General features: G+C 43.3%; 1 protein-coding gene across 5 annotated transcripts in view; it reads left to right on the top strand.

Moving 5' to 3' along the window:
• The window catches only part of LOC137375309 (polyamine-transporting ATPase 13A3-like), a 251,151-nt gene that overhangs the window by 126,473 nt on the left and 103,285 nt on the right, over positions 1–21,393 (top strand). For all 5 annotated transcript variants that reach the window (XM_068042279.1, XM_068042277.1, XM_068042275.1 and 2 more), the window contains exons 5-6: positions 8,368–8,438; positions 8,676–8,756. In XM_068042279.1, the coding sequence (XP_067898380.1) occupies positions 8,368–8,438; positions 8,676–8,756 (152 nt within the window). The remainder of the gene's footprint in view (positions 1–8,367; positions 8,439–8,675; positions 8,757–21,393) is intronic.

Below are 21,393 nucleotides of genomic sequence, written 5' to 3'. Positions count from 1 at the left end.
CCAGCTATAGCCTCCTTAATAATTGAGTCTAACACTTTCCCCACGACAGACGTCAAGCTAACTGGCATATAGTTACCAGTTTTCTACCTCCCCCCGCTTCTTGAATAGAGGGGTTATATTTGCTATTTTCCAGTCTGATGGAACCTTTCCAAAATCTAGCGAATTTTGAAAAATTAACGCCAATGCATCTACTACCTCAATAACCACCTCTTTTAAGACCCTAGGATGACGTCCATCAGGACGCAGGGAATTGTCCGCCCCCAGTTCCATCAGTTTGGTCAGTACCACTTCCCTGGGGATTGTAATGTCTTGAATGTCTGCTACTGCTTCTCTATTGATCTATCTCCTAGCCTAGTAACCCAGTTAACTTCAGCTAGCTCAGCTTTCATGCCCACATAGTTGCCCCTATTTAAGTTTAAAATACTAGTCTTTGACTCATTCTTCTCTCTTTCAAACTGGATGTAAAATTCAATCATATTGTGGTTGCTGCTACTTCGAGATGGTTATTAATTAATCCTGTCAAATTACACAATACCAAGTCTAATATAACCTGCTCTCTGGTTGGTTCCAGAATGTGCTGCTCTAAGAAACTATCTCAAAAGCATTCTATGAACTCCTCATCCAGGCTACTACTGCCAATCTGATTTTTCCAGTTTATATGTAGATTAAAATCACCCATGACTACTGCCGTTCCTTTATCACAAGCACCCAATATTTCTTCTTGTATACTTGGTCCTACATTATGGTTACTATTAGGAGGCCGGTGTGACTTCTTTCCCCTATTATTCTTCATCTCCACCCAAACCGATTCTACATCCTGATCTCCTGAACCAAGGTCATCTCTAACTGTTGCACCAATGCCAGCCTTGATTAAGAGCGCTACCCCTCCACCTTTACCTAGCTTCCTTTTCTTCTTGAACGTCATCTACCTCTCAATATTCAGGACCCATTCCGAGTCATCCTGCAGCCAGGTCTCCGTAATGGTTATCATATCATATTTATTTACTTCAATGTGCGCTATCAATTTGTCTACTTTGTTATGAATGCTATATGCATTCAACTACAGAGCCTTTAGTTTTGTCTTTTTGTTATCTTTGTAACATCTAGTCTTGACTGTTGGTGTGTTATTAGGATTTTTTCTCTCTGTCCCTTCCTGCCATTCTCTGGCCTTCATTTCCCATATTACTATTCTGCTCTCCTGCCTTGACTCTACCCCCTGGCTTGCTACGTCTACCCAGGCTTGATCCCGCAACCCCTCCTCCTTGTTTAGTTTAAAGCCCTCTCTGCTTCCCTACTTATACTGTTTGATAGAACACTGGTCCCAGCACGGTTCAGGTGTAGATCGTCCCAACGGTACAGCCCCCACTTTCCTCAGTACTGGTGCTAGTGCCTCACGAGCCAAAACCCACTTCTGCCACACCAGTCTTTGAGCCACTTATTCATTTCACTAATCCTATGTGCCCTCTGCCAATTGGCACGTGGCTCAGGTAATAATCCAGAGATTATTACCCTTGAGGTTCTGCTCTTCAATTTGGTTCCTACTCCACTCTGTCAAAAGTTACTATTTAGGGCATACTTCCTTTCAGTTTTCTTTTCCTCAAAATCTACCACCTCTTGTTTCTTTGCATTTTCTCCAGTCTCTCTTCAATCTCCTCTCGTGCCTTCTCTTGAGCTTATCTTCTCGATGAGACCTCCTTCTTGTTTTCTCTCCCCTATTCCTACCAAACTACTGACCACCCAATTTCCCTTCCTGCCTACTCTCCTAGTTGATATTATTAATGGCTCTTTTTCCTTCAAATCTACTGTTTTCACCCCCTTCTCAAAAAAGCAACCATTGACCAATATTCCATTCAGCAACCCGAAAGTCCCTGCACACAAGTTAGCTCTTTAAGTTATCATGCATGCATAACTGCGCAAAAAAGTTTAAAGGGGACGCGCACTTAAACAAATCACTCATGCATTCAAAAAAAAATTAGAGGATATGTTCCCCATGACCCTTCCGACCTTGCAAACTTTTGCCCCATCTCATACGAACATACGAATTAGGAGCAGGAATAGGCACTCAGCCCTTCGAGCCTGCTTCGCCGTTCAGTAAGTTCATAGCTGAACTGATTACTCCACATTTCCACCTACCCCCGATAACTTTCCACCCCCTTGCTTATCAAGAGTCTATCTACCCCTGCCTTAAAAATATTCAAAGACTCTGCTTCCACTGCCTTTTGTGGAAGAGAATTCCAAAGACTGACGACCCTCAGAGAAAAAAATTCTCCTCATCTCTATCTTAAATGGGCAACCCCTTATTTTTAAACAGTGACCCCTAGTTTGAGCTTCTCCCACAAGGGGAAACATCCTTTACACATCCACCCTGTCAAAACCCCTCAGGATCTTATATGTTTCAATCAGATCGCCTCTTGCTCTTCTAAATTCCAGCAGATACAAGCCTAGCCTGTCCAACCTTTCATCATATGACAGCCCACCCATTCCAGGTATGAGCCTAGTAAACCTTCTCTATACTGCCTCCAATGCATTTACATCCTTCCTCAAATAAGGAGACCAGTACTGTACATAGTACTCCGCATGTGGTCTCACCAATGCCCTGTATAGCTGAAGCATAATCTCCCTACTTTTGTATTCAGTTCCCCTCGCGATAAACAATAACATTCTATTCCTAATAACATACTGTACCTGCTTACTAACCTTTTGCGATTCATGCACTAGGACATCCAGATCTCTGCATCTCAGAGCTCTGCAATCTCTCACCATTTAGATGATATGCTTTTTTATTCTTCTTGCCAAAGCGGACAATTTCCCACTTTCCCACATTATACTCCATTTGCCAGGTCCTTGGCCAATCACTTAACCTATCTATATCCCTTTGTAGCCTCCTTATGTCCTCTTCTCAAGTTACTTTCCTACTTATCCTTGTGTCATCAGCAAATTTAGCAACCATATCTTCGGTCCCTTCATCTAATTCATTTATATAAATTGTAAAAAGTTGAGGCCCCCGCATAGATTCCTGTGGCACACCACTTGTTAAATGTTGCCAACCAGAAAATGACTCATTTATGCCTACTCTCTCTTTCCTGTTAGGTAACCAATCTTCTATCCATGCCAATACGTTACCCCCTACACCATGAGCTTTTATTTTCTGCAATAACCTTTGATGTGGCACCTTATCAAATGTCTTCTGGAAATCTAAGTACAATATATCCACCAGTTCCCCTTTATCCACAGCACATGTAACTCTGTCAAAGAACTCCAATACATTGAATAGACGTTATTTCCCTTCCACAAAACCATGTTGATTCTGCCTGATTACCTTGAATTTTTCTAAATGCCCTGCTATAACATCTTCAATAATAGCTTCTGACACATTCCTTCAGACAGATGTTAAGTTAACTGGCCTGTAGTTTCCTGCTTTCTGTCTCCCTCCCTTTTTGAATAAAGGAGTTACATTTGCTATTTTCCAATCTAATGGAACCCTCCCTGAAGCTAGGGAATTTTGGAAAATTAAGACCAACGCATCAACTATCTCACTAGCCACTTCTTTTAACACTCTAGGATGAAGTCCATCAGGACCCAGGGACTTGACAGGTCGCAGCCCCAACAATTTGTTCAGTATTACTTCCCTGGTGATTGTAATTTTCTTCCATCCTCCCTTCCATTTCCTGACTTACAGCTAATACTGGGATGTTACTTATATCCTCAATAGTAAAGACTGATGCCAAATATCTGTTCAATTCATCTGCCAGTTCCTTATTATCCATTATTAATTCCCCAGACTCACTTTTTATAGGACCAATGCTCTCTTTATTAATTTTTCTTTTTAAAATATCTATAGAAACTCTTACTATGTGTCTTTATATTTCTAGCTAGCTTTCTCTCATACTCTAATTTTACCTTCCTTATCAATCTTTTAGTCATTCTATGCTGCTTTTTTATATTTTGTCCAATCTTCTGACCTGCCTCCCATCTTTGCACAATTATAGGCTTTTTCTTTAAGTTTGATACTATCTTTAACTGTTTTAGTTAACCACAGATGGCAGGTCCCACCCTTGGAATTTGTCTTTCTTGTTGAAATGTATCTATTCTGTGTATTCTGAAATATCCCCTTAAATGTCTGCCACTGTATCTCTATTGACCTATCCCTTAACCTGATTTGCCAGTCCACTTTATCTAGCTCTGCTTTCATGCCCTCATAATTGCCTTTATTTAAGTTTAAAATACTAGTCTTGGACCCACTCTTCTCTCCCTCAAACTGAATGTAAAATTCAATCATATTATGATCGCTGCCACCTTGGGGCGCCTTAACTATGAGGTCATTAATTAATTAATCCTATCTCAATATCAGGTCTAGCATAGCCTGCTCTCTGGTTGGCTCCAGAACGTATTGTTCCAAGAAATTATCCCAAAAACATTCTCTCTACTCCTCATCTAGGCTATCTCTGCCCATCTGATTTTTCCAGTCTATATGTAGGTTAAAATCCCCCATAGGAAACAGTAGCAACATTTAAGAGGCATCTGGGCGGCACAGTGGTTAGCACTGCAGCCTCACAGCTCCAGCGACCCGGGTTCAATTCTGGGTACTGTCTGTGTGGAGCTTGCAAGTTCTCCCTGTGTCTGCGTGGGTTTTCTCCGGGTGCTCCAGTTTCCTCCCACAAGCCAAAAGACTTGCAGGTTGGTAGGTAAATTGGCCATTATAAATTGCCCCTAGTATAGGTAGGTGGTAGGGAATATGGGATTAGTATAAATGGGCGGTTGATGGTCGGCACAGACTCGGTGGGCCGAAGGGCCTGTTTCAGTGCTGTATCTCTAAACTAAACTGAACGAGCAAGGCATAGAGGGATATGGAATTAATGCAGGCAGGTGGGATTAATATAGATAGGCATTATGGTCGGCATGGACGCGGTGGACCAAAGGGCCTGTTTCTATGCTGTACGACTCTAGGACTCGATAATTATCGCTGTACCTTTCTAACAAGTTGTCATTATTTCTTCCTTTATACCCCGTCCTACAGTGTGATTAATGTTAGGTGGCCTGTACACCACTCCCACAGGTGACTTCTTGCCTTTATCATTTCTCATCTCCACCCAAACTGCTTCTATGTCCTGGTCTCCTGAACTTGGGTCATCCCTCTCTATTGCACTAATACCATCATTAATTAACAGAGCTACCCCTCCACCTTTTCCTAGCTTCCTGTCCTTCCTAAATGCTATGTACCCTTCAGTATTCAAGCCCCAATCTATGTCGTCCTGCAGCCATATCTCTGTAATGGCTATCAGACCGTACTTATTTATTTCTATTTATGCTCTCAATTCATCTGTTTTGTTTCGGATGCTACATGCATTCAGATGCAGCGTCTTTAGTTGTATCCTTTTATTATTTTTGTAACTTCTAGCCTTATTTGTTGATTTACTCTTAGATTTGTATGCTCTGACCCTTCCTGTCACAGTCTGTTTATCATTTCCCCTATTAATACCTTTCTCTTTTGCCTTGCCTCTACTCCTTGATTTACCATATCATCCCAAATTTGATCCCTTGCCCCCACTATTCAGTTTAAAACCCTCTCTACTTCCCTAGTTATGTGGCTTGCTGGAATACCGGCCCCAATACTGTTCAGGTGTAGACCATCCCAACGGTACAGCCACCACTTTCCCCAGGTAATAATGCAGAGATTATTACCTTTGAGGTTCTGCTTCTTAATTTGGCGCCTAGTTCCTCATTCTGACTCTGCAGAAACTCTTTCCTTGTCCTGCCTATATTGTTGATACCTACATGAAGCACGATGACTGGATCTTCCCCCACCCACTGTACATTCCTCTCCAGCCCTGAGCAGATGTCCTGAACCCTGGCTCCGGGCAGGCTACACAGCCGTCTGGACTCTCCCTCTTTGCTGCAGAGAATACTGTTAATCCCCCTAACTATACTGTCCCCTGCTACCACTACATTACTTTTTTCTCCCTCCACTTGAATGGCTTCCTGTACCATGGTGCCATGGTCAACCTGTTGGACAATTGCAAAGGCTGAGGCTCCTGCACTCCTGCCCTCTGGATCCCTTTACCTGCATCAGCTGCAGCCACAAGCTCCTGTCCCTGACCACTGACCAAATCAAAAGACCCTATCCTAAGGGGTGTGACTGCCCCCTGGTACAAAATGTACCTTTCCCCCTCCTTGATGTGTTGCAGTGTCTGCAACTCGGACTCCAGTTCAATGACTCTGAGCCGAAGTTCTTTGAGCCACAAACACTTACTGCAGACGTGTTTGCCCTGGATAATACTGGCATCCAGGAGCTTCCACATGCTGCAGCCGTGACACATCACCCGTCCTGCCATCCTTAATCTGTTTTAATTAACTACTTAATTATTTTATTCAATTATTTTATTTTCCATTTTTTATATATATTTTATTAAGCTTACCACTTTACTATTTTAAATGATAGGATTAGAATGGACCTTGATCACTTACCAGATACTCAACAAACAGGTAGTTTCTTCCCTGATGTCTTGATTGTGACGTCACTCTGATGTCACTTCACGATTTTTCCCTGCTCCTCTCCTGCTGCTCCCGCCGTGCTCCTCTCTCTCTTTCTCTCTCTTGCTCTCTCTCTCTTTCCCCTTCCTGTCTCTGTCTCTCTGTCTGTCTCTCTCTCCCCCTTCACCCCCTCTCTGTATCTGTCTCTTTCTCTCTGTCTTTCTTTCTTTCTCTCTCTCTCTCTCCCCCTTCCCCTCTCTCTCTTTCTCTCTCTCCCCCTCTCTCTCCCCTTCCCCCCTCTCTCTCTCTCTCTCTTTCTCTCCCCCTCCCCTTCCTCTCTCTCTCTCTCCCCTTCTTCCCTCCCTTTCTCTCTCTCTCACCCTCTTCCCCTTCCCCCCTCTTTCACTCTCTCCCCTTCCACTCTCTCTCGCTCTCTCTCTCTGGCTCTCACTCCGCATCCCCTCCCGCTCTCACTCCGCTTCCCCTCCCGCTCTCACTCCGCTTCCCCTCCCGCTCTCACTCCGCTTCCCCTCCCGCTCTCACCCCGCTTCCCCTCCTGCCTCTCTCTCTCTTTCTCCACCTTACCTTTCTCTCTCTCTCTCTCTCCACCTTCCCCTCCCTCCCTCTCTCTCTCTGTCTACCTTCCCCCCTACCGTCCACCTTCCTTTTCTTCTTGAACGTCATATACCTCTCAATATTCAGGACCCATTCCGAGTCATCCTGCAGCCAGGTCTCCGTAATGGTTATCATATCATATTTATTTACTTCAATGTGCGCTATCAATTTGTCTACTTTGTTATGAATGCTATATGCATTCAACTACAGAGCCTTTAGTTTTGTCTTTTTGTTATCTTTGTAACATCTAGTCTTGACTGTTGGTGTGTTATTAGGTTTTTTTCTCTCTGTCCCTTCCTGCCATTCTCTGGCCTTCATTTCCCATATTACTAATCTGCTCTCCTGCCTTGACTCTACCCCCTGGCTTGCTACGTCTACCCAGGCTTGATCCCGCAACCCCCCCTCCTTGTTTAGTTTAAAGCCCTCTCTGCTTCCCTACTTATACTGTTTGATAGAACACTGGTCCCAGCACGGTTCAGGTGTAGATCGTCCCAACGGTACAGCCCCCACTTTCCTCAGTACTGGTGCTAGTGCCTCACGAGCCAAAACCCACTTCTGCCACACCAGTCTTTGAGCCACTTATTCATTTCACTAATCCTATGTGCCCTCTGCCAATTGGCACGTGGCTCAGGTAATAATCCAGAGATTATTACCCTTGAGGTTCTGCTCTTCAATTTGGTTCCTACTCCACTCTGTCAAAAGTTACTATTTAGGGCATACTTCCTTTCAGTTTTCTTTTCCTCAAAATCTACCACCTCTTGTTTCTTTGCATTTTCTCCAGTCTTCTCTCCACTCTCGCGCCCTTCCCTCCCCACACTCGTGCCCTCCCCTCCCACTCTCGCACCCTTCCCCCTCCCACTTTTGCGCTCTTCCCCCTTCTCATGCCCGAGCCCCTCACCTCCTCCCCTGCAACCTACTCCCTCCTCCCTCCTTCATTCCCCCTCCCTCGCCCCCCGTGACCCCCCTTCCTTCGCCCCCCCCCTTCGCTCCCCCTTCGCTCCCCCCCCCCTCTTTCGCTCCCCTCCTTCAGTCCCCTCTCCCTCTGTTTTCTTCCCCCCCCCCCCCCGCCCCCCTCCCAAGATGCTCCTTAAAACCTAGCTCTTTGAACTTTGGGTTATCTACACTAATATCATTTTATGTTGCTCGGTATCTAATTTTCCTTTATCACACCCCTCTGAAGCGCCTTTCATTGTTTTATTACATTAAAATGTGCTATATAAATATAAGTTGTTTTCAATTTAACAATTTATTAAATTTGATAATCTCACCGTTGCTTTTCAGATTCGTTATTTTGTACATCACAGTATATCGTACTTCTGGAACAACTCCTTACAAAATTTTAAAGACCTAAAGTAAGACCATTTAACTTTCAAATGGGCAATTTAAACATCTTATTGTATCTCAATTAAACATATTACAACATTTTTAATTTGTTTAGATTATAATCTGACCTCTTTTTATCAAATTAAATCTTCGTCACATGACTGGAATGAAGAATTTTCAATCTCTGTTACGTTATTTGTACGTTTTATTCATTTTAATACATTTACTATTGTAAATTACGATTGTGTAACATTTTTATTTCTTAGGGGACTGACTGAGGGTGTTTCATGGTCTGCTATTCATGGCCAACACAGTAAAGGACTGAGTAAAGAACTGGAGGAATATCGGTAAATCATTATTAAATCTGTTCATAAATTTGCCCTTCCGCATTATTCATCTTTGACATCTTTAACTGTTTATACCTGTCTGGCGCATAAGTAAAACGGGAAAGTTAGCCAAACCATGGCTTGCAAGGGAAATTACAGATAACATTAGATCCAAGGAGGAGGCATACAAACTTGCCAGAAAAAACAACAGATCTGAGGATTGGGAGCAGTTTAGAATTCAGCAAAGGAGGTCCAAGGGATTGATTAGGAAGGGGAAATAGAGTACGAGAGCAAGCTTGCAGGGAACATAAAAACTGATTGTAAAAGTTTCTATAGGTATGTGAAGAGAAAAAGATTGGTGAAGACAAATGTAGGTCCCTTACAGACAGAAACAGGGGAATTTATTATGGGGAACAAAGAAATGGCTGACCAACTAAATTGCATACTTTGGTTCTGTCTTCACAAAGGAGGACACAAATAACATACCAGAAATGTTGGGGAACACAGGGTTTAGTGAGAGGGAGGAACTGAAAGAAATCGGTATTAGTAGAGAAATGGTGTTGGGGAAATTGATGGAATTAAAGGCCGATAAATTCCCAAGCCTGATAATTTACATCCCAGAGTACTTAGGGAAGTAGCTCTAGAAATAGTGGATGCATTGGTGGTCATCTTCCAAGATTCTATAGACCCTGGAACAGTTCCTACAGATTGGAGGGTAGCTAATGTAACCCCACTATTTAAAAAGGGAGGTAGAGAGAAAACAGGGAATTATAGACCAGTCAGCCTGACGTCAGTAGTGGGGAAAATTCTAGAGTCCATTGTCAAAGATTTTATAGCAGAGCACTTGGAGAACAGTGGTAGAATCAGACAGAGTCAGGATGGATTTACGAAAGGGAAATCTTGCTTGACGAATCTACTAGAATTCTTCGAGGCTTTCGACAAAGTCTCACATAAGAGATTAATGTGTAAAATTAAAGTGCATGGGATTGGGGGTTGTGTATTGCGATGGATAGAAAATTGGTTGGCAGACAGGAAACAAAGAGCAGGAATAAACGGGTCTTTTTCCGAATGGCAGGCAGTGACTAGTGGGATACCGCAGGGGTTGGTGCTCGGACCCCAGCTATTCACAATATATATTAATAATTTAGATGAAGGAACTAAATGTAATAGCTCCAAATTTGGGGATGACACAAAACTGGATGGGAGGGTGAGTTGTGAGGAGGATGCAGAGAGGCTTCAGGGTGATTTGGACAAGTTGAGTGAGTGGGCAAATGCATGGCAGATACAGTATAATGTCGATAAATGTGAGGTTATCCACTTTGGTAGCAAAAACAGGAAGGCAGATGATTATCTGAATGGCTATAAACAGAGAGGGGAATATGCAACGAGACCTGGGTGTTCTCGTACACCAGTCGCTGAAGGTAAACATGCAGGTGCAACAGGCGGTAAAAAAGGCAAATGGTATGTTGGAGTTCATAGTGAGAGGATTCGAGTACAGGAGCAGGGATGTCTTGCTGCAATTATACAGGGCCTTGATGAGGCCACACCTGGAATATTGTGTGCAGTTTTGGTCTCCTTATCTGAGGATGTTCTTGCTATAGAGGGAGTGCAGCAAAGGTTTACCAGACTGATTCCTGGGATGGCGGGACTGACGTATGAGGAGAGATTGAGTCAGTTAGGATTATATTCGCTGGAGTTCAGAAGAGTGAGGGGTGATCTCATCGAAACCTATAAAATTCTAACAGGACTTGACAAGGTAGACGCAGGAAGGATGTTCCCGATGGTGGGGGAGTCCCGAACCAGGGGTCCTAGTCTAAGGATACGGGGTAAATCTTTCAGGACTGAGATGGGGAGAAACTACTTCACCCAGAGAGTGGTGAGCCTGTGGAATTCGCTACCAAAAAAAGCAGTTGAGGCCAAAACATTGTATGTTTTCAAGAAGGAGCTAGATATAGCTCTTGGGGCGAAAGGGATCAAAGGATGTGGGGGGAAAGCGGGAGCAGGTTACTGAGTTGGATGATCAGCCATGATCATAATGAATGGCGGAGCAGGCTCGAAGGGCCGAATGGCCTAGTCCTGCTTCTATTTTCTATGTTTCTATGTAACATGTCTAGCAAGTAGATTTACAATTCGTTTGATTTCCTTCAATTATTTTTAACACGCTTGTGATTTGTTTATATGTGCTGACATATCTCTAATTAGTAACGGCCAGTTGTAGTTTTACCACTTACTTTCAAGCACTATTTTGAAGTATCCTTATTATATTTCTTGTAGTTACACTTTATTGTCTGTTGCAGCAAGTTTTTACTGTGCCTTAGCCTGGAGTTAGAAAAAGAATTAGAGCTGCCTCTTTTTAAACATGCAGCACCCTAGTGAATATACACTAGACACCTGACAGCATAGACGTCATAGCAGTCATAACAGCACAGCAGGAGGCCATTCAGCCCACAGCTCTGCAGAAAGTCGGCATGTGCTCAATCAGTTCCATTCTCCCCCTCTATCCCTGTACCCCTGCAAGTTTAGTTACCTCAAGTGTCCATCCAATTTCCTTTTGAAATCATTCATAGAATCTGCTTCCACCACCCTTGTAGGTGGCGAGTTCCAGGCCATTACAACCTGCTGCGTAAACAAGTACTTTCTCACATTCCTCGCATTTCTTCCCTGAAAACTTAAATCTGTGTTCCCTAGTCCTTGTACCATCAGCTAATGCGATAGCTTTTCTTTGCCTACTGTATCCAAACCTGTCAGAATCTTATACACCCCTATCAAATCTCCCCTCAATCTCCTTTGTTCCAGGGAGAACAACCCAGCTTCTCCAACCTAAACTTGTCACTAAAATCGGGTGGGAGTCATCTATAGGCCTCCAAAGAGTTGCCTCACTGTAGGACAAAGTATAAGTCAGGAAATAACGGAGGCATGTAAGAAAGGCGATACAATTGTCATGGGTGATTTTCATTTGCATATTGACTGGACAAATCAGATTGGCAAAGGTAACATGGAAGACAAATTTGTGGAGTGCATCAGGGATTGTTACTTAGAGCAATATGTTGCAGAACTTACCAGGGAACAGGCTATTTTAGATCTAGTAATGTGTAATGAGGTAGAATTAATAAGAGATATCATAGTTAAGGATCCTCTAGGGGGTCGCGATCACAACATGGTAGAATTTCAAATTCAGTTTGAGGGCAAGCAACTCGGGTCTCAAACCAGTGTCCTCAACTTAAACAAGGGCAATTACAGAGGTATGAAGAAAGATTTGTCTAAAGCGGGCTGGGAAAATAGAATAAAGAGGTCAGTTGATGAGCAGTGGCAGACATTTAAGCAGATGTTTCATAACGCTCAGCAAAAATTTATTCGGGTCAAAAAGGATTTGATGAGAAGGATGAACCACCCGTGATTGTGGCAAGAAATATAAAAACAAACAGCAAGAGCTTCTACAGGTACATAAAAAGAAAGAGAGTAGCTAAAGTGAGTGTGAGACCCTTGGAGGATGTGACTGGAGAATTGATAACAGGAAAGAGGGAAATGGCAGATAACTTAAACCAATATTTTGCATCGGTCTTCACGGTGGAGGACACAATAAACATCCCACAGATATCAGATAAGCAAGGAGCTAATGGGAGGAAAGATCTTCTAACAGTCTCTATCACGAGGGACAATGTATTTGACAAACTAATGGGACTAAAGGCAGAGACAGTGGAGGCATTGGTCGAAATATTCCAGAACTCACTGGATGCCAGGAGGGTCCCAGCGGATTGGAAAACTGCTTATGTGATGCCCCTTTTCAAGAAGGGAGGGATACGAAAAGCAGGAAACCAAAGGCCAGTCAGCCTAATATCGGTCGTTGGGAAAATGCTAGAGTCCATTATGAAAAAAGAAATAGCAGGACACTTAGGAAAGCTTAACACAATCAAACAGAGTCAACACGGTTTTGTGAAAGGGAAATGATGTTTGACAAATTTGCTAGAGTTCTTTGAGGATATAACAAGCAGAGTTGATAAAGGGGAACTGGTAGATGTAGTGTATTTAGATTTCCAGAAGCCATTCGATAAGGTGCCACATAAAAGATTATTGCGCAAGATAGAAGCTCACGGTATTGGGGGTAATGTATTAGCATGGATTGAAGATTGGTTGACTCACAGAAGACAGAGAGTCGGGATTAATGGGTCTTTTTCAGGTTGGAAAAACTTAACTAGTGGATTGCCACAAGGATCAGTCCTCGAGCCTCAATTATTTACTATCTATGTTAATGACTTGGAGGAGGGGGGCAGAGTGTAATATATCCACATTTGCTGACGATACAAAAATAGGTGGACGAGCATGTTGTGATGAGGACATAAGGAATGTGCAAGGGGATATAGATAGGTTGAGTGAGTGGGCAAAAACATGGCAGATGGAGTTTAATGTAGGAAAGTGTGAGGTCATGTACTTTGGTAGGAAGAATCAAAAGGCAGACTATTATTTAAAGGGAGAGAAACTTCAAAGAAGTGCAGCACAGAGGGATCTGGGTGTTCTTGTGCATGAAACACAAAAAGTTAGCATGCAGGTGCACCAAGTAATTAAGAAAGCAAATGGAATTTTGGCCTTTATTGCTAGGGGGTTGGAGTTTAAAAATAGGGAAGTCTTGTTACAACTGTACAGGGTGTTGCTAAGGCCGCACCTGGATTACTGTGTACAGATTTGGTCCCCGTATTTAAGAAAGGATATACCTGGCATTGGAGGCAGTTCAAAAGAGATTCACTAGGCTGATTCCTGGGATGAAGGGGTTGACTTATCAAGAACAGTTAAGCAGGTAAGGCCTTTATTCATTAGAGTTTAGAAGAATGAGTTAAGATCATGGCTGATCTCCCCCACATCTCAACTCCTCTTTCATGCCAGCTCCTCATGCCCCTCAACTCCCCAATATTTCAAAATCTATCTACCTCGTCTTTAAATACTTTCCGTGATCTAGCCTCCACAACTCTCTGGACCAGGTGATTTATCCAGACTAAGCATAGCCAACCTTTCCAGTACATCCATCCTATCAATTTTCACCTCATCCATCACCTCTACCATCTCCACTTCTGCTGATGTTTTGGCAGGATCCTCTTCCTTAGTAAACACCGACACAAAGTACTCAGTAGGTACTCAAGCGTTGCCATGTGCCTCTAAACATATATCACCCTCTTTGTCCCTAATAGGCCCCACCCACCTCTCACTTCCACTTACTATTAACATGCCAGTAGAAGATTTTTGGGTTCCCTTTTATGTTAGCTGCCATTCTATTCTCATATTTTCTCTTTGCCAGACATATTTTCCTCTTCACTCCCCCTCTCAACTTATTGTATTTGTTTCATCATATTGTCCATTTCCCTCATCATCCAAGGAGCCCTGGCTTTGATTTCCTTACGTTTCGCTCTTGTTGGAATGTACCTAGCCTTTACCTGAAACATCTCCTCCTTAAAGATCAGCCATTGTTCTGCTGTCATTTTTTCTGTCAATCTTTGATTCCATTTTATCCTGGCTAGATCTCCTTTCATGCCACTGAAGTTAGCCCTTTTTCAATTTAGAAGTTCTACTTTTGATTGTTCCTTGCTCTTCTCCATAGCTCATCTAAAACTTATGATAAATGATCATTCTTAAGCAAGTGTTCCCCTACAGACACTTGGCCCACCTCATTCCCAGCACCAGATCCAGCAATACTAACGTGCTTTTTGGTCTGTAATTAAAAATATTGTGTTGCAACAACCACAACAACTTAAATATGTTTACTTTTCTGAGGTGCTGTTTTGAGAGAAAGTCTATTCTGATAGTTCAGTTGATATAAAAGATCCATCGCATTCTTCAAAGAGTTGGGAATTCACCTGCTGCCGTGGCCAATATTCTTGTCCCTCAAAATACTGTCAAAAACAGATGAACTGGTCATTCATTTAATTTATACAAAAGCAAAATACTGCAGATACTGGAGATGTGAGATAAAAAGAGAAAAATGCTGTAAATACTCAGCAGGTTAGGCAACATCTGTGAAGAGAGAAACAGAGTTAACTTTTCAAGTTGATGACCTTTCATCTGTGTGTAGTTACGATGTTACGGTTCACCAGATATTTCTCTTCTGAATGCTTAAAATGCCCAATATATAGTAGTGCATTGTTACCCAGGTATTGAACAGATATCCTCAATAGTATTGGAATTACTGGGATTGACACAAGCTACAAGCCCTCCTGTGCTCTTCTAGTCTTTAGATGGTAGAAGAATAAACACACTACCAAATCTTTTGACTTCGAAACTACAAACCAGACATATTAAAAGCGAAAATTAAATAGCAGAAAATTCATGCAGCACTTAGCAATGTATAACAAGGCCACTTTGGGAGCAAAAATAATATGATTAGATGTTAATAAGCTAGGCATTGAAGTTGTGCTTGCACAATGACCAGGGACAGTAGTTAGTGGGCTTTCAGCAAGCATCTACATGTTGTTGGGGTGATCCATTCAGTTGAGCCCAGTATGATGTATCTGCCAATAATTTACTTTTGACTGGTTGTGGGCAGTGCTGGTTTCATTGACAGGCCTATTGGGAAGTCACTGAAAGGGTTAGAAGTTGGAGAGACAGCCCATCCACTTCCTGTGATCAGAAGTAACATAAAGGAGGAAGGGGGAAGGGAGTGACCCAGAAGTTGTGGTACACATTGGTACTGTCATGCAGGCCCCCACCTGCCAAGAATGAGGCACATTAATTTTGACACATGGACATTAAATTTCAAATTGTTGCTCGGAAAAAGAGAAGGCCTATTACAAGGGCTGCCAGACTGGCTGGAAAGACAAAGGGGCTATTCCCTGCTCCAATTTAACCCGCAATGGACCTTTGATCACCAGATATTGTGTGTGGAGGAGTCTGATAGTACAAGACAATCCACAAGGGCCAGGATTGATTAGGTCAGCTGGCCACATGACTGACTGACTGTTGCAGGCTTTTTTGAATTCGCCACAGAGAATTTGAACTCAGAAAGCTGTTTTCTCTTGGACTGAAAAGACCTCGAATGGCTGGTTCACCGCAGCTTCTCATGTCTGTTCCCATCTCTTTCTCACGGAACTCCAAGACTCATTGATGACACAGGAACCCCAGGAGAGAAGTCTCCTACAGTGAGCAAGGTTTAAGAAGAATACTGGGCCCCAACGAAAAGCAAGATCAACCTACAAAAGGACTCTACAGTGAGCTCGGAGCACAATAACAAACCCCATTCAGAGATTGCCTCAAACAATTTCACTATATTTTTCTTCTGCTGTTTTCCGTCTCTATTTGCATGTGTGTATTACGTATGCATCCTAGCCTACATGTATCCGTAGGCGTTAACCAAATTAGAGTTTAAGTTATAATAAGTTTCACTTTTCTTCTTTAAACCGAAGAAGGTCTGTTTATGCTCATTTCTTTGCCTTATAATTGGAAAATGGTGAACAAGGATTCACCAAGGGGGAGCTCAAACCACAGTATGTTTAAAAAATTAAATCCTGTTACAATAAGACCAGGTGAAGGCTAAAAGAGACCCCTACACACCTTTCTCACCGGGTCATAACAAATTTGGGTGCTAGTGTCTGGAAGTTTACCCACAGACAAATGAGAAAAATTGGAAGTGGGAAGCCAAATTGTTCCCAGTCAAAAAACATATCTGCAACTGAAGCGAGTGGCTCTCCAAGCCAGGGTGAAGTAACTTGAGATAAGTTAAAAGCACTGTCTATGGAGGAGTTGCGAAAAATGGCTGAGTAGCGTGCGATCACTGTACGCGGCAAGGCTAAGAAGTCTGACCTCCTAAAGCTAGTGGCCAACCATTTTTTCCTTGAATCTGAAGAAGCAGAAGCAGTGTTAAAAGTAGACCCAGACAGGGCACTACTAACAAAGATACAATTGGAACAAAGGAAACTTGAATTAGAAGACAAGGAAAGAGAGAGAGAGAGACAGGAGAGGGAGAAAGAGAGAGCTTCTAAAAGGAACGTGAAGAGGATGAAAGGCAGGGGAGAGCAAGCGAAAGAATATTCCAGAAAAAATGCGGAGAGTTGAGGCGGCTTGAGTTAACTAGGCAGCGACCGAGTAACCTCAGTGAAAGCATAGCCAATATGGAGGAGCATCATTCAGGGCTGGGTACAAGATAGCTAAAATTCACTCAATTCATTCCAAAATTCAATGAGGAAGATGTGGAAGTGCTTTTTGTGTCTTTTGAGAAACTGGCAAGGCAGCTAAAATGGCCAGCTGAGAACTGGTCTCTTTTACTACAAAGCAAGCTAACTGGAAAAGTCCATGAGGTTTATTCCTTGTTGCCAGATGAGAGTTCATCAAAATATGAACTGACCAAAAAATACTAGCCTCGGGGCATATGAATAAGTACCTGAAGCCTACCACCAAAAGTTTAGAACGCTCAAAAAGCAAGCTAATCAATGGAGTTTGAAAGAAGTAAGCAGCTGGCTTTTGACCAGTGGCTGAGGGCTCTTAAAATACAACTCAGTTATCAGACTCTCAGAGAAGTAATTCTGTTAGAGGAATTTAAAAACTCTCTCCCACTCTCAAGAAAGACCCATGTCGAGGAGCATCGGGTTCAGAGAGCCCAGAAGACGGCCATTCTGGCCGATGAGTTTGCTTTAATTTATAAATCGGTTCCCCAGGGGAGAACCTTTCCTAATCACCTCCACAAATCCAAAAAGGACAAAGGTTGGGAAAGTGATCTCCGCCCAGGCCCAGTTCTGGGAGAGAAAGGAAAGCAGGAGACATAGGGGGCTCTCCTCCAGCCAAAAAGGAAGGTGCTGTGAGCAAAAGTGAGACCCGGAGACCTGTGTGCTTCCATTGTAATAAAGCAGGGCATTTAAAAGCTGACTGCTGGAAACTAAAGGGGAAACCGGTAGGGTTCATCTGGGCACACCCACTCAGTGAAGATGGGGACCTGATGCAAAGCACAGCAGAACAAGCTGTGGCTTTAACTGCAGTAAGAGTGCAACCCAGAAAGCTTACTATGGCCTGTTCAGGAAAAGTTAATGGATTCCTGAAGGTTATCAGGATTTTGTGTCTGAAGGGACAGTAACCCCATACCCCTCGTGTGGGGCAAGCAAGCCCATAATAATTCTCAGGGTCACAGGCGCCACGAGATCCCTTTTCCTGGGAAAAGGCCTGACCTTTCCTCCAGAGAGTGTAGTGAACACCAAAATGGTGGTGAATGGTATTGGAGGGAGGGATATGCCTGTACCTGTACACCAGGTGCACCTGGAGTGCGATCTAGTTTTGGGACTGTTGACCGTAGAGATTGTCCCTAGTTTGCCTGTGGATGGGGTTGACTTGTTCCTAGGTAATAATCTGGCAGGGGTGAAGGTGGTAGCCCCCCCAGTAGTGAAATAAAGACTGCAGGAGGTCAGAGATACAGGGCAGTGGCAGGAGACGGTCCCCTGCAGAGTCCCTAAACGTGTAGTGGATCAGGCAATGATCAATCAAACCATCTGCCCCAGAGGAGACTGCATTGGCACTGCAGGCAGATGACCATGAGGTCTGCCTGTCCAAGATTTTCTTTGGAAAGTTCGGACACCCAGGGAATGAATTAAATGGATTTTCACTAGCTGAGGCTCAGCGAGCTGACCCAGTATTGTGAGAGTTAGCACAGGCTGCCCAGTCTGAAAGTGAAGCAGCGGGAGTCCCTGATTGCTACTATTTAACGAATGAGGTACTGATGAGGAAATTGAGTCCCCCTCACAGACCTGAGGGCAAGGAGTGGACAGTAGTTCACCAGTTAGTGGTGTCAGAGGTACCGGGGAGAAATATTAAGATGGGCCCACAAGACTACAATGGCTGTACATGCTGGTATACGAAAGACCAAAGTCCTCATAAGACAGCAGCTTGACTGGCCAAGATTCTACAAAGATGTGGTGGAGTACTGCAGGAGTTGCCACATGTGCCAGGTTGAGGGGAAACCCCAACCCTAAGTCCTGTACCAGTGTTAGGAGGACCCTCCAGCAGAGGGCTGGTGAACTGTAAGGGGCCCCCACTGAAAACAAAAGGGGACAGGCAGGCACACGGCTGGCAAAAGTTTAGAAAGCAAAGGGGGGAAAATGACCAAGTGGATAGGTTAAAGGAAGTCCGGGAGGAATCCTGGAAGAAAACCCCTCCAGTCCGGTTAGCCAACCCTGAAAAATGTGAAAAGTTAGACCCCACATCCTCCTATGTAAATGCAGACTCTGGAAGCATCCCACCAGAATTGCTAACAGCGTTTACAGGAACCTGCAGAGACAAAGAAAGACCTCTAGGAGGCACAAAACCTGTGAGGGTGATGCCTCACCCAGTCAAAGTGCCACAGGACGTGCAGTCAAGTCTGCACAAATACCTGCAGGTGGGAGTGTCCCAGAGAACAAAGGGGAGATTAACAAAGAATCCTCCCCCACAGTCAGAGGAAAAGGGAACTACCCATCCCCTGATAGCAAAAGCCTTCGCATGACTCAGCAAAACACTGAGAGTTCAGGATGGACCCGCCCACTACTAATTCTTGGGAGAAAAAAAATGACCTCAACAGGAACAACACCCTAGGTGCTCATGGCAATGGGCAAACTGAAGAAAAGCTTCCCCAAAGAACCACATGGTTACTGGGATGCCAAAAAGGGGAAATTAAAGCAGTACTGGCACCCAGAAAAGACACTTTTAATAGGCTTTTAAGATTGATGAATGAATGGAAATGGATGAAAGAAATGCATGGTTTTTCTTCCTGTATCTTCTATTTCTCTCAAACTTTTTAATGAAATGTGCCATTTCTTTTCAAATTGCATTTCATTCCCCTGGGTGTAGAGGTGTCACGCAGGCCCCCACCTCCCAAGAATGAGGCACAGATATTTCGCCACATGGACATTAAATTTTAAAATTGTTGCTGGGAAGAAAAGAAGGCCTATTACAAAGAGTTGCCAAGCCGCTGACTGGAAAGACATTTGCATCATAACAGACAGTGCTTGGAAAGGACAAAAGGGCCACTCCCTGCTCCAATTTAATCCACAATGGACTTTTGATTACCAAACATTGAAGGTGGAGAGGCTAGCATTCCAGGTTAACTGCTAAGATGTCCGAATACATAAACAGACGTGGTCAGATCAGTTCAGTCACATCATTAACTGGCTTTCGAAGTTTTTGAATTTGAACTTGCCACAGAGAATTTGAACTCAGAAAGCTGTTTGCTCCTAGACAGAAAAGACCTCTCTCCTGTCTATTCCCATCTCTTTCTCACGGAACTGAAGACCTATTGAAGACACATGAACCCCAAGAGAGAAAAGTCTCCTACCGTGAACAAGGTTTAAGAAGAATACTGGGCCCCAACGAAAAGCAAGGCTACAAAAGGACTACAGTGAGCGCAAAGCACAGTAAAAAAAAACCCTCTTCAGAGATTTGCCAAGCCTCTCCACTATTTTTCTTCTGCTCTTTTCTGTCTCTATTTGCATGTGCATATTGCCTACACATGCTAATGTGGGGTGTGGCGTGTATCCGTAGGCATTAACCGAATTAGAGTTTAAGTTAAAGTTTTAATAAATTTCACTTTTCTTCTTTAAACCTAACAAGGCCTGTTTATGCTCATTTCTTTGCCTTATAATTGATAGCGGTGAAGAAGGATTCACCAAGGGGGAGCTCAAAACACAGTGTGTTTAAAAAATAAAATCCTGTTACAATAAGACCAGGTGAATGCTAAAAGAAACCCCTAGACACCTTTCTCACCTGGTTGGAACAACTTTATTTTATTTCTGCTCTTTTCTGTCTCCATTTGCATGTGCGTATCGAGTATGCATGCTAGCGTGGGCACGGACTGTATCCATAGGCATTAACCGAATTAGAGTTTTTAAGTTTGATAAATTTCACTTTTCTTCTTTAAACCTAAGAAAGCCTTTTTGTGATCATTTCTTGTCTTATAATTGGAAAGCGGTGAACAAGGATTCATCAAGAGGGAGCTCAAAACACGGTGTGTTTAAAATCAAACCCTGGTCGTAACAGTACCAATGGCATAACAAGGGCAGGTATTGAGCTCCTATGGTCAGATTTGCAGGAGCTAGGAAGGAAGTTAAAGAGTAGTACCTAGAAGGTAGTAATCTCTGGATTACTCCCGGTATCACACGCTAGATAGAGTAGAAATAGGAAGATAGCGATCAATGCGTGGCTTGAAGCATAGTGCAGGAGGGAGGGCTTCAGATTCCTGGTACATTCTAATCAGTTTCGGGCAGAAGGCACTTATTCAAAAGGGATGGCTTGCATCTCAACATGACTGCGACCAATGCCCTCGTGGGGACGTTCACAAGTGTGCTTGGGGTGCATTTAAACTAAATTGGCAGGGGGATGGACACCAGCAGATTGAAGTAGAAAAGAGGATTTAGGTGCATAATGTGAGAGTGTTATATAGTACTAGAGAGGGGAGTAGTTCCGTATTAGATGGGAGCAGACTGAGAAGGACTACAAGGAATGCAAAGACTGGATTACAATGCATGCATGTAAACACACAAAGTGTGGTGAATAAGAATGGTGAGCTACAAGCACAAATAGCAGTATAGGAATATAATGTAATGGAAATAATCTAAACGTGGCTTAAAAATGGCAAGGACTGGGCGCTTAATATACAAGGATATCAAGTGTTCAGAAGAGCTAGAGAAGGGAAAAAGAGAGGTGGGATGACAGTACTGATTAA

Source organism: Heterodontus francisci, chromosome 11 (genome assembly GCF_036365525.1).
Source record: "Heterodontus francisci isolate sHetFra1 chromosome 11, sHetFra1.hap1, whole genome shotgun sequence".
Lineage (NCBI taxonomy): Eukaryota > Metazoa > Chordata > Chondrichthyes > Heterodontiformes > Heterodontidae > Heterodontus > Heterodontus francisci.
The sequence above is the reverse complement of the archived record's forward strand: the minus strand, read 5'-3'. Positions and strand labels throughout refer to the sequence as shown.